Source organism: Convolutriloba macropyga, chromosome 5, assembly GCF_964194025.1.
Source record: "Convolutriloba macropyga chromosome 5, txConMacr16.3, whole genome shotgun sequence".
NCBI lineage: Eukaryota > Metazoa > Xenacoelomorpha > Acoela > Convolutidae > Convolutriloba > Convolutriloba macropyga.
This window is the reverse complement of record NC_134472.1, coordinates 75653305-75666418: the sequence shown is the minus strand read 5'-3', so window position 1 is coordinate 75666418 and position 13114 is coordinate 75653305. Positions and strand designations below refer to the sequence as shown.

The window sequence follows — 13114 nt, the reverse complement described above, 5'->3', positions numbered from 1 at the left end:
ACTTCCGGTGATACTGATTGTTGACGTTTAGCTCTGATATGTTCACTGCCACTACATTTTTTTCAGGTTATATTGTGCGGTATATTTTATACCAAGTTTAATTAGATTTTTGATACATAACAAATAGAAACCTCATCAAGATACGTTGCTGATCGGAAACCAAAACACTCAAATGTGTTACTACGGTAGTCTTTGGGACCATAACCTTTTACACAATCTATGATAATTTGCAATAAACTTTCAATTTTTTTAAGACTTCTGCCGTTTCCTGTTCATTTTTTAATTGCTCTCAAACGAAGTTTGTAGCAATTGTATTAGTCCTGTTGGTCTTTTTTTTATGCGATTTTTCGCTTGACCGATTTTTCGTCTGACGCTTTTGACTTTTCGTCCTCAAAAACGGGATAAACAGGTAGCGCCCAGCGGGCATTAAGTGCTCTTAGAGCCTTTCAGCTCTGTTTCACAGCTCAAACTTTTTGGAGACTCTCAAACGACCGCTCACCGGTCGTTTGAGAGCAATTCGCCCGACGTTAGTCGGCTATGTTTATTTTTTGTTGCTTTCATTTAATAATGCAGTTTTGAGAATCGACTAATAATGCTATCATGAATTAATTGATGTTTTTATCCTGAAAGATTTCTTGGGGCCAGTTTTTCTTAAAATAAATAATTGCTCTTAAATAAAGCAAAGTTTGTATTAATTATATTAGTCCTGATCTTTTTTTTGCAATTTTTCTCTTGACCATTTTTCGTTTGACCCATTTGCCTTTTCGTCCTCAAAAACGAATAAAGAAGTAGCGCCCGGAAGGCAATAAGTTCTCTGAAACCTAAGCCTTACTATACTCTAAGAATGCGGTTCACCAAAACTGTTTTGAGGAGATAATTTAATGGTGTGAAGGGCGAATCATAATCTTAAAGTTTGACCTCCCTCCCTCACTCCCCCCCCCCCTCCAAACACTCAAATTTTCCACCCTACTTCACATCTCGACTTTAACCCCCTGTCATCTAGCCTTCGCAAACCTACCCCCATCGCGCACTCTGCCCATCATTTGAGGCCCGCTTAGCGATTTTGGTTACGCCCCCTCCCAACTGAAGCAGGCTGCAATAGATTAGAGCTCCCACTAGCCGTTCGAGAGCAACTCTTCCGACGTTAGTCAAAATTTTGCTCTCCGTAACAGAGATTGTTATAAGCAGTTTCCGTTGCGTTTGTGTTATTAATTAACGCAGTAATAATTGTTTTGGTTAGTAGCCGCCCTCATCTTCTCAACAGTCTATTATTGCGCTCCTATTTTTTAACAACTCAAAGATTTTGAGTTGTATTGGTGTGCTGTCTTTTTAAGATCTGTTTATAATTTTGTTGACCTTTTCTTGTCAATGAGAAGTTAAGATGGAGTATTGATTTTAAGTCACTTTGGGTAGTGAGAGGAACAAAAAATGAGCAGTTTTTTTTAAACGTTTCTATTTTCAAAGTGTTTTAAGTGAAGTGAGGGAATGATGTTTAAACTTGTTTTGAGAGCAAATTTTCCACGTGCTGAAATTTGCCTTCTGTTATGTTTAATCTTGTCAGCCGGCTTTTATAGCGCTCCTAATTGTTTTTTACTTTGTCGAACAAAATAATGTTTCGCTTTACCTCATTTTGCCGCTTTTTCAAAATTTTGTGTGAAACCGTTTTGACTTCTCTAGCCTAGTTTCTCTCTTCTCTCATTCTGCTAAAAGTGATTTTAAACATCAGTTGCTCAGCAAAGCAGTTCAAAATGAACAGGGTCGGTATACAAAAATTGAAGTCAAAAATAGAAACGGGATAAACCCATAAAAGCCCAATTTTAGATGCCCGCTATTTGAACGTCGTTCCTATAAGTGTTAGTTACCATCTCTAATGCTTATTGGTATTGATAGTAGCCCCTGTAGCCTCTCTCTAAGAAAAAGAAGTATGTTCAACTACGAAATGCCATCAGAATAAATCGGAATGCCATCATCAAAATGTGCAAAAATCTATTTTTTTTTTCAATTTCTATTCTTTTAATCCCAATCATGCTTATTGGAATCAACGGCGGCTATTTTCCGGCAATCTGCGGGGTATGTTTTCTTTTTTTCTTTGCATCTTCTACGATTACTTTTAAAAGACAATACGCATGCTCTAATGATGCTCAGTTGCACTTGTTTAAAGCCCCCAAAAGAAGCCTAAGGTTATTCTTAAACTTTGACGCTTTTTTTTCTGCATGAGATAAAGGTGATCTTTTTTTACTTTGCCCGTTTTTTGTCATATGCTCTCATGAATGATGGATCTCAATGGTTCCCTTGAGGCATGTTAAAGTTAATTTACTGATTTGAGTTGAATTAATGGTCATTTAGTCCCAGCATGGCCAGCTCCAAGTCGCTGGCTCTTATGAGTCTCAATGGGATCAATTTAGCGGCTTTTTTCGTATCAAATTTTTTCACTAGTTTGAAACCACTTGCTTCAATAAAGATTTTTGTTCTGATGTTCTCCCTTTATTTTTAAATTCAAAGCTGCTGGTTTTAAGACTTTCACGCGACTTGATATCAACATTATTCGAGATTATTTTGAATTATGAGTTTTTGAAATTTTTCGTTGTCCTTTCGATTAGTGATTAATGATAGGTCTGAATTGCTATCTAATTATGAATAATTGGATCTAATTCTACACGATTTATTTTCACTATTTTGGAACTTTTGATTGTTGCCTGCATTTTTTGCTACTTTTTTGTGTGCCCCCCAATTGTTTTCCTGAAAGTTCATATTTCCTTTCTTTTGGGAAATGTTTTAATAAATTATGTTTGTTGAAGAAATTAAGTTTTAGTTACGTGTTTCGTTGACTTTGATCTCCCTTAATTTCAATCGCATTCATAAAAATTGTTTTTTTGACAAATTTCATTTGTTGTCCTTTTTTTCGGCAGTGTTTTTGTGTAAATGATTTCGAAATTGACTTTGTTTGGAATAATAACTTCCATAACACTGTATTTGTAAAGAGATGATGTATTTGTTTTGTTTTGACATTTTGTATTGTTTTATTTACTTTTGTTGACTTCTTGTTATTTGATATCACGATGCATCCGGAAATTGTTGTTCTTCTCAGTTCTTCAATTCTTCGATTTGTAATTGAAGATTTGCCCTGCTATCTTTTGTACTTCTTCGAAAATTTGTTTCGCTTTACCTCATTTTGCCGGTTTATCGACATCTTGCATGATTTCTAGGATAGACTTCTCTAGGCTAGTTTCTTTCATCGCTCATTCTACTCAAGTTTTTTAGAACAGCAGTTTTTCAGCAAAGTAATCTAAAATCAACAGAATCAGTATAAAAAAAACGAAAAGAAATTTAGAAACGGGATAAACACTTAGAAGCCCAGTTTTGGATGACCGCTACTTTAATCTTGTCAGGTCGTAGTTACAGTCTTATTGGTTTTGATACTAGCTTTTGTATCTTCTCATCAGAAACCAGGAGTATGGCTAACACCAAAATGAAAATGAAATCATAATTGTTCGCACTTTAAAGTTCGTACGTTTTCGTACGTCAATCAATTTTCTCATTTCGTCTGTTCTGTCAATCTTAATTGGGGCTTTGGGAATCAATAGCGGCCATTTTCTGGCGATATGCCGGGTATTTTTTCATTTATCGAGACTTGCTTTCTAGAGAATTATTAGCTTCTCTGTTTATTTAATAGCCGCCCTCATCTTCTCAGCCGGCTATTTTAGCGCTCCTATTTTTTTTTACTTCGTCGAACTTTTTTTCGCTTTACCCATTTTCCTTTCTTTTGGGAAATGTTTTAATAAATTATGTTTGTTGAAGAAATTAAGTTTTAGTTGCGTGTTTCGTTGACTTTGATCTCCCTTAATTTCAATCGCATTCATAAAAATTGTTTTTTTGACAAATTTCATTTGTTGTCCTTTTTTTCGGCAGTGTTTTTGTGTAAATGATTTCGAAATTGACTTTGTTTGGAATAATAACTTCCATAACACTGTATTTGTAAAGAGATGAAATGTATTTGTTTTGTTTTGACATTTTGTATTGTTTTATTTACTTTTGTTGACTTCTTGTTATTCGATTTCAGGATGCATCCGGAAATTGTTGTTGTTCTCAGTTCTTCATGTCTTCGATTTGTAATTGAAGATTTGCCCTGCTATCTTTTGTCCTTCGAAAATTTGTTTCGCTTTACCCCATTTTGCCGGTTTATCGACATCTTGCATGATTTCTAGGATGACTTCTCTAGGCTAGTTTCATTCATCGCTCATTCTACTCAAGTTTTTTTAGAACAGCAGTTTTTCAGCAAAGCAATCTAAAATCAACAGAATCAGTGTAAAAAAAACGAAATGAAATTTAGAAACGGGATAAACACTTAGAAGCCCAGTTTTGGATGACCGCTACTTGAATCTTGTCAAGTCGTAGTTACAGTCTTATTGGTTTTGATACTAGCTTTTGTATCTTCTCATCAGAAACCAGGAATATGTCTAACACCAAAATGAAAATGAAATCATAATTGTTCGCACTTTAAAGTTCGCACGTTTTCGTACGTCAATCAATTTTCTCATTTCGTCTGTTCTGTCAATCTTAATTGGGGCTTTGGGAATCAATAGCGGCCATTTTCTGGCGATATGCCGGGTATTTTTTCATTTATCGAGACTTGCTTTCTAGCGAATTATTAGCTTCTCTATTTAATTAATAGCCGCCCTCATCTCAGCCGGCTATTATAGCGCTCCTATTTTTTTTTTACTTCCTCGAACTTTTTTTCGCTTTACCCATTTTGCCGCTTTTTCGACTTTTTGCGGGAAATTTTTTTTGACTTCTCTAGGCTAGTTTCACTATTCTGTCATTCTGCTCAAAGTCCTTTTAAACAGCAGCTGGTCAGCAAAGCAATTCAAAATGAAGAGGGTCAGTATAAAAAAATCAAAGTCAGAAATAGAAACGGGATAAACCCATAAAACCCATTTTTAGATGCCAGGTACTTGAACTTTGTTCTCATAAGTTTTAGTTACTATCTTCAATCCTTATTAGTATTGATAATAGACCCTGTAGCCTCTCACTGAGATACAGGAGTATGTTCAATTACGAAATATATCGCACGTAAAAATGTTTTTATACACAAATCAATTTTTGTTGATATTTTATTTTCTTTCAACCCAAATAGAGTTATGGGAATCAACGGCGGCTTTTTTCGGCAATCCGCGGGGTATGTTTTTTATTGTTATTTTTTTCATTATTTTGTGAATTTTGGATTTTTCAATTAGCATACAGTGTGTTATGTATAATCATTCGACAATCTTTTGCCGGTTCAAAATTCAAGGGTTAGTCGCGCAATTGGAATTATATATTATCTAATGATTAATAGCAGCCATCAGCCTCTCAACGGCTATTATTTAGGCGCTCTCCTTTTTTAATTCGCTTTACCTTTTGATCACGTTTTTCGTTTTACTAAAAAAATCGTTTTTTAGTCACGATTTTCACGTTTGACTTCTGACTTACTTCGCTCACTGTTTCAACTGAATGAATTTTAAATTTTTTCAGGCACTCGATTACGCAATGTGGCGAATACTGTCCAAGTCTTAAGATCAAAATCAAAAGAGAGGAGATAAACCGATAAAGCCCGGTCATTAAGTCATTGGGAATTAGGTTATCAAAGTTCATTTGTGTTTGCTACTGGCATTGATATAAGGCTTGTTAGATTTCAGTTTAGAAGTTGAATTAAGTGTAGTTTTAGAATCTAATGGAATCTGCGCACCAAATTAGAACACTTTCTGACACTGAAAAAAAAACGGAGAAAAATTCGGTCAATTTGTCTCTTCTTTTTTTCTTCTGGTTCAATCCCGATGTGCATCAAGCGCATTAACGGCGGCTATTTTCCGGCAATCTGCCGGCTATGCTTTAGATCTTTTGGTTTTCTCAGGTTTTCTCTAATGGACTACTGATTGTTCTAATTTTTTCTTTGCTTCAATGATGTGAATGCCGAGTTTTTTTGCGATCAAATATTTTAATTAATTTTTTGTCGATTCAGAGAAGGATTGTTTTCTTTCAAGAGCTTGGTTTTAACTTAAATAAGCGTTTCGCTTCTCCTACTTCAGTTACTCTAAAGGACAGATTGGTCAAAGGCTGCGATTTTTCTATAGTGTTTTTGGTACAATTTGCATGTTGACAAGTTGGCATTTCTGACTGCTGCTGTGTTTTAGTTGTATCTGTAATTGCTGGTACCAGATCTACATAGCCCTGGTTTTCTGGGATCATTGGACCCCACAAGTCAGACCGACCGTGCAATATAACGGGGATGTACCTGCATTCATTCAATCGCCCATTGCAACTAGTCCTTAACGCCAATGATTTCAGTACTGATTGAGTGCGGATCGCATCGAGTAACCATGCTTTGATTACCTCCTTACCCTCCTCACCTTGGAAAACCACTGCTTAACTGCCGTTCAGAAACGAAATCTCCAGACGATTTTTATTAAGTGGGCTATTATCGTAGAAGTCTCCTTCTCTCTCTTCACAATCTGCAGTTTTATTTCAATGCTTAGTTTACAACTGGTGGCGTTGTTACTGCACGGAAAATTGGCCCTCTTTTGATTATTGTGTCAGAGGTCTAGCCTGGTTCAATTAGATAATTAATTGTTTTGTTAAACTCTCAAATACTGCATGTCAAAAATTTCAATGACAAAGTCTTCTTTAACTCGACAAAATCATAAAGATTACCATATCAGCTTGATAAGATGTTAAAGGGTTGCCACAGCGTAATTAGTTTAAATTTAGTACAATTGGCACGTGAGCTGGTATCTAATGATCATTATATCTTGCTGTTCTGAGACTCGTTACTTGTTTTGTATTTAATTCTTTCTGCAGAAGTTAAGCACTTCTTATGTTGAAGATTGCACCTAGCGAGATCTGTTGCTGTTGTTGTTGTTGTTGAATTATTATATGGCCTATTTAATGAAAGCTGTGAGCTGCTATTTAAGTTGATGTTAATAGTAATGATAATACAAATGTCCGTTTCGCCTCCTGTTTGTGGAAGTTAAAACTAATTGCTCGTTCGTTGCTGTCGTTGGATCACATTTAGAGAGTTTATTTTTCCAATTGAATTTAAAATTTAACTATCCGCGTTTTGTTAATTTGTTCAATTTATTACAATTTTATCATTTCGTTTGATTTATAGCGCAAAAATAATATTAATGTTCTACTACCGTGTCTCAATTTTGCTTATAATGACAGCCAAAATATTTAATTTCTCTGATTCATCGCTGAGCGCATCAACCGTCCATTATATGTTAAATTGTAAAAAGTGATACTATGCTTATCATCAAAGATGTAAAATTGAAGTTCCAGTGGGAGAAACATGCCTGTACAACACCCTCCGCTCTTCTCAAATTTAGTAAACACTTTTAGGGGAATTATTGGCCGGAAAGCATTAATTTCAGTGGAAATAATTAAGGTTTCATAGTTGAGTAATTATTATTCATTTGATGAAGCGTGGCTTTATTTTTGAGGAATGGAGAACGCGTAGTGTTCTTACGATTATTCGCTGAGGTAGTTGGCAGAGAACACTTTGAGTTATTTTTCTATTGAGGATAAATGGATAGTTTTGGCATGATTTCTTACCTCCTCGAATTTTGTGAGATAGATAACCTATTCAAACTCGCATATATATATTTTTGACATTTTCTGAAACTCCAATGATTAGTTTGTAATTTGGGTATTGATCCTATGTTGAAATTATCAGAAAATGAGCAAATTAAACTATGGTAGAATATGTGTTGATTTGGAGCTATTGTTTACATTTAAAAAGTACTAGCAGGTTTTGGTTAGTTTACTGCTAGTTATAACTATTTTATGTAGAACTTACTATTTTTGTTTGTCATCCTCCCGGCCTCTACATACATCTTAAATCGTGAAATCTAATCTGGGTGATTATTCTGTGCTCCCTATTTCTCGCTTTGTGAAGAACATCGAAGTCAATGGAAGGAGTTAATGATTGAAATAAAACTACTGTTGATTTTTGATTTATTGAATTTATGTTAGAGTTAGCTTTTGAGCCATTGTCACCATTGCCGCTCGATTTGGGTGTTTATGCTGTTAGATTGAAGTTAAATGCAAAGTTAAAAAGTAATTCGTCATTGTCATCTCAATGGCATAGCGCGAAAGTGTATTAATGAGTCTTAATCTCATCATACTGAATTTATTCCTAGATTCTTTGTATATCTGGTTTGGTTGTTGAATTCATTCTATATTTATCGACCTCTTAAAACTTTTTTGAGCTGATATTAGTGAGAATAGTTCATATTCTTAGTGAAAACGTTTTGTTCCTTGTTTTTCCGTGATCAACAAAACTAGCGAAAAAGAAGTTAATTTTGTTTGGCTTTGTATAAATCTTGGAAGTCAAGATGTTTTAATTGCTAATTTTTAATTGCTGTCGAACGAAGTTTGAAGCAGTTATTGTATGTGTTGGTCTTTTTATGAAAATTTTTTGCTTGACCAATTTTGCGCTTTTCTTCTAGAACATTCTGTGACTTCAAGCTTCATTTTGAGTGATTTCAATTGCTCTCATTGAAATAAAGTTTATTGCTAATATAAAAGTGATTGTTAGCGGTTGAGTAACGACGTGTTTCTAGCCTAGTGGTTAAAATGGCTGACTGCTGTTCTGGAGTTCGATGGCTCCAACCCTTATCAGGTCCGAGTTTTTTTTTACCTGAAATACTTTTGAGCTGTACTCCTCCCAGCCGGTCGTTCGAGAGCGATTCATCTGACGCTAGTTGGTTTGTTTTAGCTATCAACCCAAAAATTTGATGAAGTTTATGATGCTTTATTGTTGCTATTACTGATGGTAGCATTTGTTAATAGCCGCGAAGTGATAGCTGAGGCTATTATTGGCCTTCTCTTGGTTTTTTTTATTTCGTCGTCACAATTTTTGTTACGACCATATGACGTCACAACCACTTCGAATCTGCTTTTTGTTCATTCGTTCATGCAATTTCAACTGAATTGCGTGCGTGACGTCATTTTTCGCTCTTGGTGGAGTGAGTTTTTTTGTTCATTCGCGTGATTAATTTTTTGGTCACACTTGACTTACCTCACTCACAAAAAAGACTTCCTCCTCTTGAAATTGACTTTATTTACTTTAATTCAAAGAGATATGGTCAAATGTTCGTGTGTCACTCTAAATGAAGGTTATTAGAGAGCAGCTAATAGAAACAGCAGTAAGCTATACAGATTCTCAATCAAAGTTTAATATCTCAGCCCTTAATGAAAGGAATAGGTTTCTTTTTTGGTCTGTCTTTTTTAACTTTTTTTGAGACTACAGATCTATGAAGCTATTGCGGCTATTTTCTGGTAATTTGCCAGCTATGTTTACACTTTTTTTGTAATTTCATATATTTTGGTTGCAAAGCTGTAATGTGAGCGTAGCTATATAGCGGTACTCTTGTTTCTTTTTTGTTACGTCATCTGACGCGTTACTGAACAGCTGCAAAAGTTAAATTTGTTCCCCTGTCAAGTTTGTTTAGTTCTTTTTAATAGCCGCCCTCATCTTCTCAGCCGGCTATTATTGCGAACGTATTTTTTTTTACTTTGTCGAACTTTTTTTCGCTTTACCATTTTGCCGCTTTTTTGACATTTTGCGTGAAATCTTTTTGACTTCTCTAGGCTAGTTTCACTCCTCTGTCATTCTGCTCAGAGTCCTTTTAAACAGCAGCTGCTCAGCAAAATAATTCAAAATGAAGAGAGTCAGTATAAAAAAATCAAAGTCAGAGATAGAAACGGGATAAACCCATAAAGCCCATTTTTAGATGCCCGGTACTTGAACTTAGTTCTCATAAGTTTTAGTTACTATCTATAATGCTTATTGGTATTGATGCTAGACCCTGTAGCCTCTCACTGAGAGACAGGAGTATGTTCAACTACGAAATGACATCAAAATAAATCGCACTTAAAAATGCTTTTGTACAAATATCAATTTTGGTTGATATTTTCTTTTCTTTCAATCCCAATAGAGTTATGGGAATCAACGGCGGCTATTTTCCGGCAATCTGCCGGGTATGTTTTTATAGGCGTAGGATATGAGGCGAAAGCTGGATTAGTTGAAGCAATTTTTGGTAGCCATTAGGTGAAAAGTTAAACTAATTTTCTGTGGAAACTAGGCGAAAACCAATGAAAAGACTGTACTTCAAAATCCGCCTTACGCCATAAAGTTTTGTCAACAGTTACTACGGTGAAAAGGAAGCATTTAATTTTTCTTATGACATTGCTTTATTCTTAATTGTTTTGAGCTTTGTGGCGCGGTAAACTGCGAGAGATGTGTTGGTACAACTGTGGGATAGAACTATATTTAAATCCTGCCGACTTTTTGACCCTTTTTCTGTTTCTTTGTTATTTATTAATAGCCGCCCTCATCTTCTCGGCCGGCTATTATAGCGCTCCTATTTTTTTTTACAATTCAAAGAATTTGAATTGTATTGGGGTGCTGTCTTTTTTTTTTAAGATCTGTTCACACATTTTCATGATTTTTGAAGTCAAATTGGAGTAGTGATTTTGGTCACGCCGAAACAGAAAGTAGAGCGAAAAAGCGAGTGGTTTTGCGGCGTGAATTTTTCTCGCTCTAAATTTAAAGTATAGTGAGAAAACGGTGTTTAAACAAATATTCGCTTTCTCGCTAGTGGTTTTTTGTTCACATGCGGCAATTTCATTTTGATTTTTATAATTTTTTCGATTTTTTGGATCAGATTTTTTTTCTAAATGGTTTTCACAATCCATTCATAGTCCGTGTTTGGTCTAGTTTTCTGTTTAGTCAATGAAAATTCTTTGAATTGTACGTCAGGACTTGTCCTGCTATGTTTTTTACTTCGTCGAACAAAAAATGCTTCGCTTTACCTCATTTTGCCGCTTTTTCAACATTTTGCGTGAAATCTTTTTGACTTCTCTAGGCTAGTTTCTTTCTTCTCTCATTCTGCTAAAAGTGTTTTTGAACATCACTTGTTAAGCAAAGCAATTCAAAATGAACAGAGTCAGTATAAAAATTGAAGCCAGAAATAGAAACGGGATAAACCCAGAAAGCCCAATTTTAGATGCCCGCTATTTGAACGTCGTTCCTATAAGTATTAGTTACCTCTCTCTAACGCTTATTGGTTTTAGTAGTAGCCCCTGTAGCCTCTCTCTAAGAAACATAAGTATGTTCAACTACGAAATGCCATCAAAATAAATCGGACTTAAAAAATGTTTTTGTACAAAAATCTTTTTTTTTCAATATCTTTTCTTTCAATCCCAATTATGCTTATTGGAATCAACGGCGGCTTTTTTCCGGCAATCTGCCGGGTATGTTTATTACGTTAAGACAAATTTTAGGGACACTTGAGTATTTTGCAGCTTCAAGCAGATTTTGAGAAACCGTCCATAAGTGTTTTAATTGGTTGTAGCAACTAATTTCCACAAAACGTTAGTTGAAAATTTTCGCCTAATTGCTACAATAATTGGCTCAGCCTAATCAAGATTTTGTCTATTATCTCATTTTCTTCCTTTTTACTTCATTTGTGCGCGTGATGATTTTTTTTTTACTCTCACTCGCAAGAATTTTTGGGTCCTATGCGTGATTAGGTTGTGATTTGGTGTGACTTAACTCAATTAGCAAAATGACTTTTGTGTAAAACTAGATGAATTAAAATAATTTGAGGTTAAAGAAAATAATTTTTGTAATGAATGGGGTACAAAAGGGGTGAAAACGCTTCTGCGGATTAAAATTGTATAATTAATAACAATTTATCGCTAATAATTAGGTGTAATTGGTGCTTTTTATCTTAGTTTTGTAAGCCGAGTCGATTTTTTCAACTCATTACCGTAGCTCTTCCTATCTAAATTATACGGCACGCAGTTATGATCGCAGCTCTTATTCGGTGGTGCAAACCATAATCAGTGCTGGAAAGCTTATTTTTTCGTTCATCCTCATGTTAATGAGAACAATAAATTTGTTGACAGGGAAAAGGAAACATATCCTCAAACTAATTGACATGGCTGAAAACCTTTGAAAATTGGGATCTTTTCCGTTTGTGCCACCCCCACCCCAGCTTAGTGGATGCACATCATTTGCAATGATGCACGTGCCATATTTTTACATAATGATTTGTAATGTAATGATTTGTAATGTAGAGAGAGAGAAATGACTGAAAGCGAGAAAAATTATTCGTTCACGTGCGCCTTATTCGGATTAACCTGGTAATTTTAACGCTCTGTTTTTAGGTATTGCCAAAGGTATTGCTTCCACATTTATTAACAAATAGTTGTAGGTTTACAGGCAGTTTTGACCATTTTACGTATATATTAGGCTTTTAGATGCAATGGTGAAATTATTAATTTCTCAAACGAAGTTTGTTGCAATTATAATAGTCATGTGGTGTTTTTAATGCAATTTTTTGCTTGACCGTTTTTTCGTCGAACCATTTTGACATTTCGTCCTCAAAAAGGGAATAACAGGTAACGCGCGGAGGGCATTAAGGGCTCTTAGGATTTCAGCTGAATGAACTCTAAGTATGCAATTCAACTAAAAAGTTTTGGAGACATAAATTCATTGTGTGAAGGGCGGTTTTTAGAGTTCGACCTCCTCCTCTTCAACCAACCTCAACCATCACCATCCCTCACCCACCCAAAAAAGCAACCCCATCCCCCACCTCAACTTGCCAACCCCCTCTTCACCCCCTCTCCAAGTTCACCCCACCCCCTGCTTATCGTTGAAAACGTAACCCAGTGCTCGCCTGTCGTTTGAGAGAAGTTCGCCCGACGTTGAGTCGCTTTTGTTTGTTGTTCTGTGGCCTGGGCATTAATGATCAGTCTAATCTGCTACTTAATGAAGCAATATTGAATCCTTTTGTTTTTGCAAATAATTTTATTGACTTTGACACCATTTGTTTTCGGAAATGTTAACTTGATTGTTGCTGCTTTTGATACGTAGTTTCGCGATGGCTTTCATTAAAACTCATTTGTGCTTTCTATTGATGAATAGTGCTATAGATGTGAAAGAGTTCAAATTTTACTAGCTTGTTTCAACTACTTTGAAGCTATTGTTATTGAATGACACCGTAAAAACAGGTTTTTGCCAAATGTTGTATTTTGTCCTTATACTTTGTCTCTCATTGGTTTTCTACAC

General features: G+C 35.3%; 1 protein-coding gene across 1 annotated transcript in view; it reads left to right on the top strand.

Annotated features, from left to right (window-relative positions):
• Window positions 1-7372, top strand: part of LOC142339660 (uncharacterized) — a 39898-nt gene extending 32526 nt beyond the window's left edge. Inside the window, exon 8 of the mRNA XM_075389856.1 lies at window positions 6171-7372. Coding sequence (XP_075245971.1) covers window positions 6171-6205 — 35 coding nt within the window. The 3' untranslated portion in view covers window positions 6206-7372. The remainder of the gene's footprint in view (window positions 1-6170) is intronic.
• The last annotated feature ends 5742 nt before the right edge of the window (window positions 7373-13114 follow it).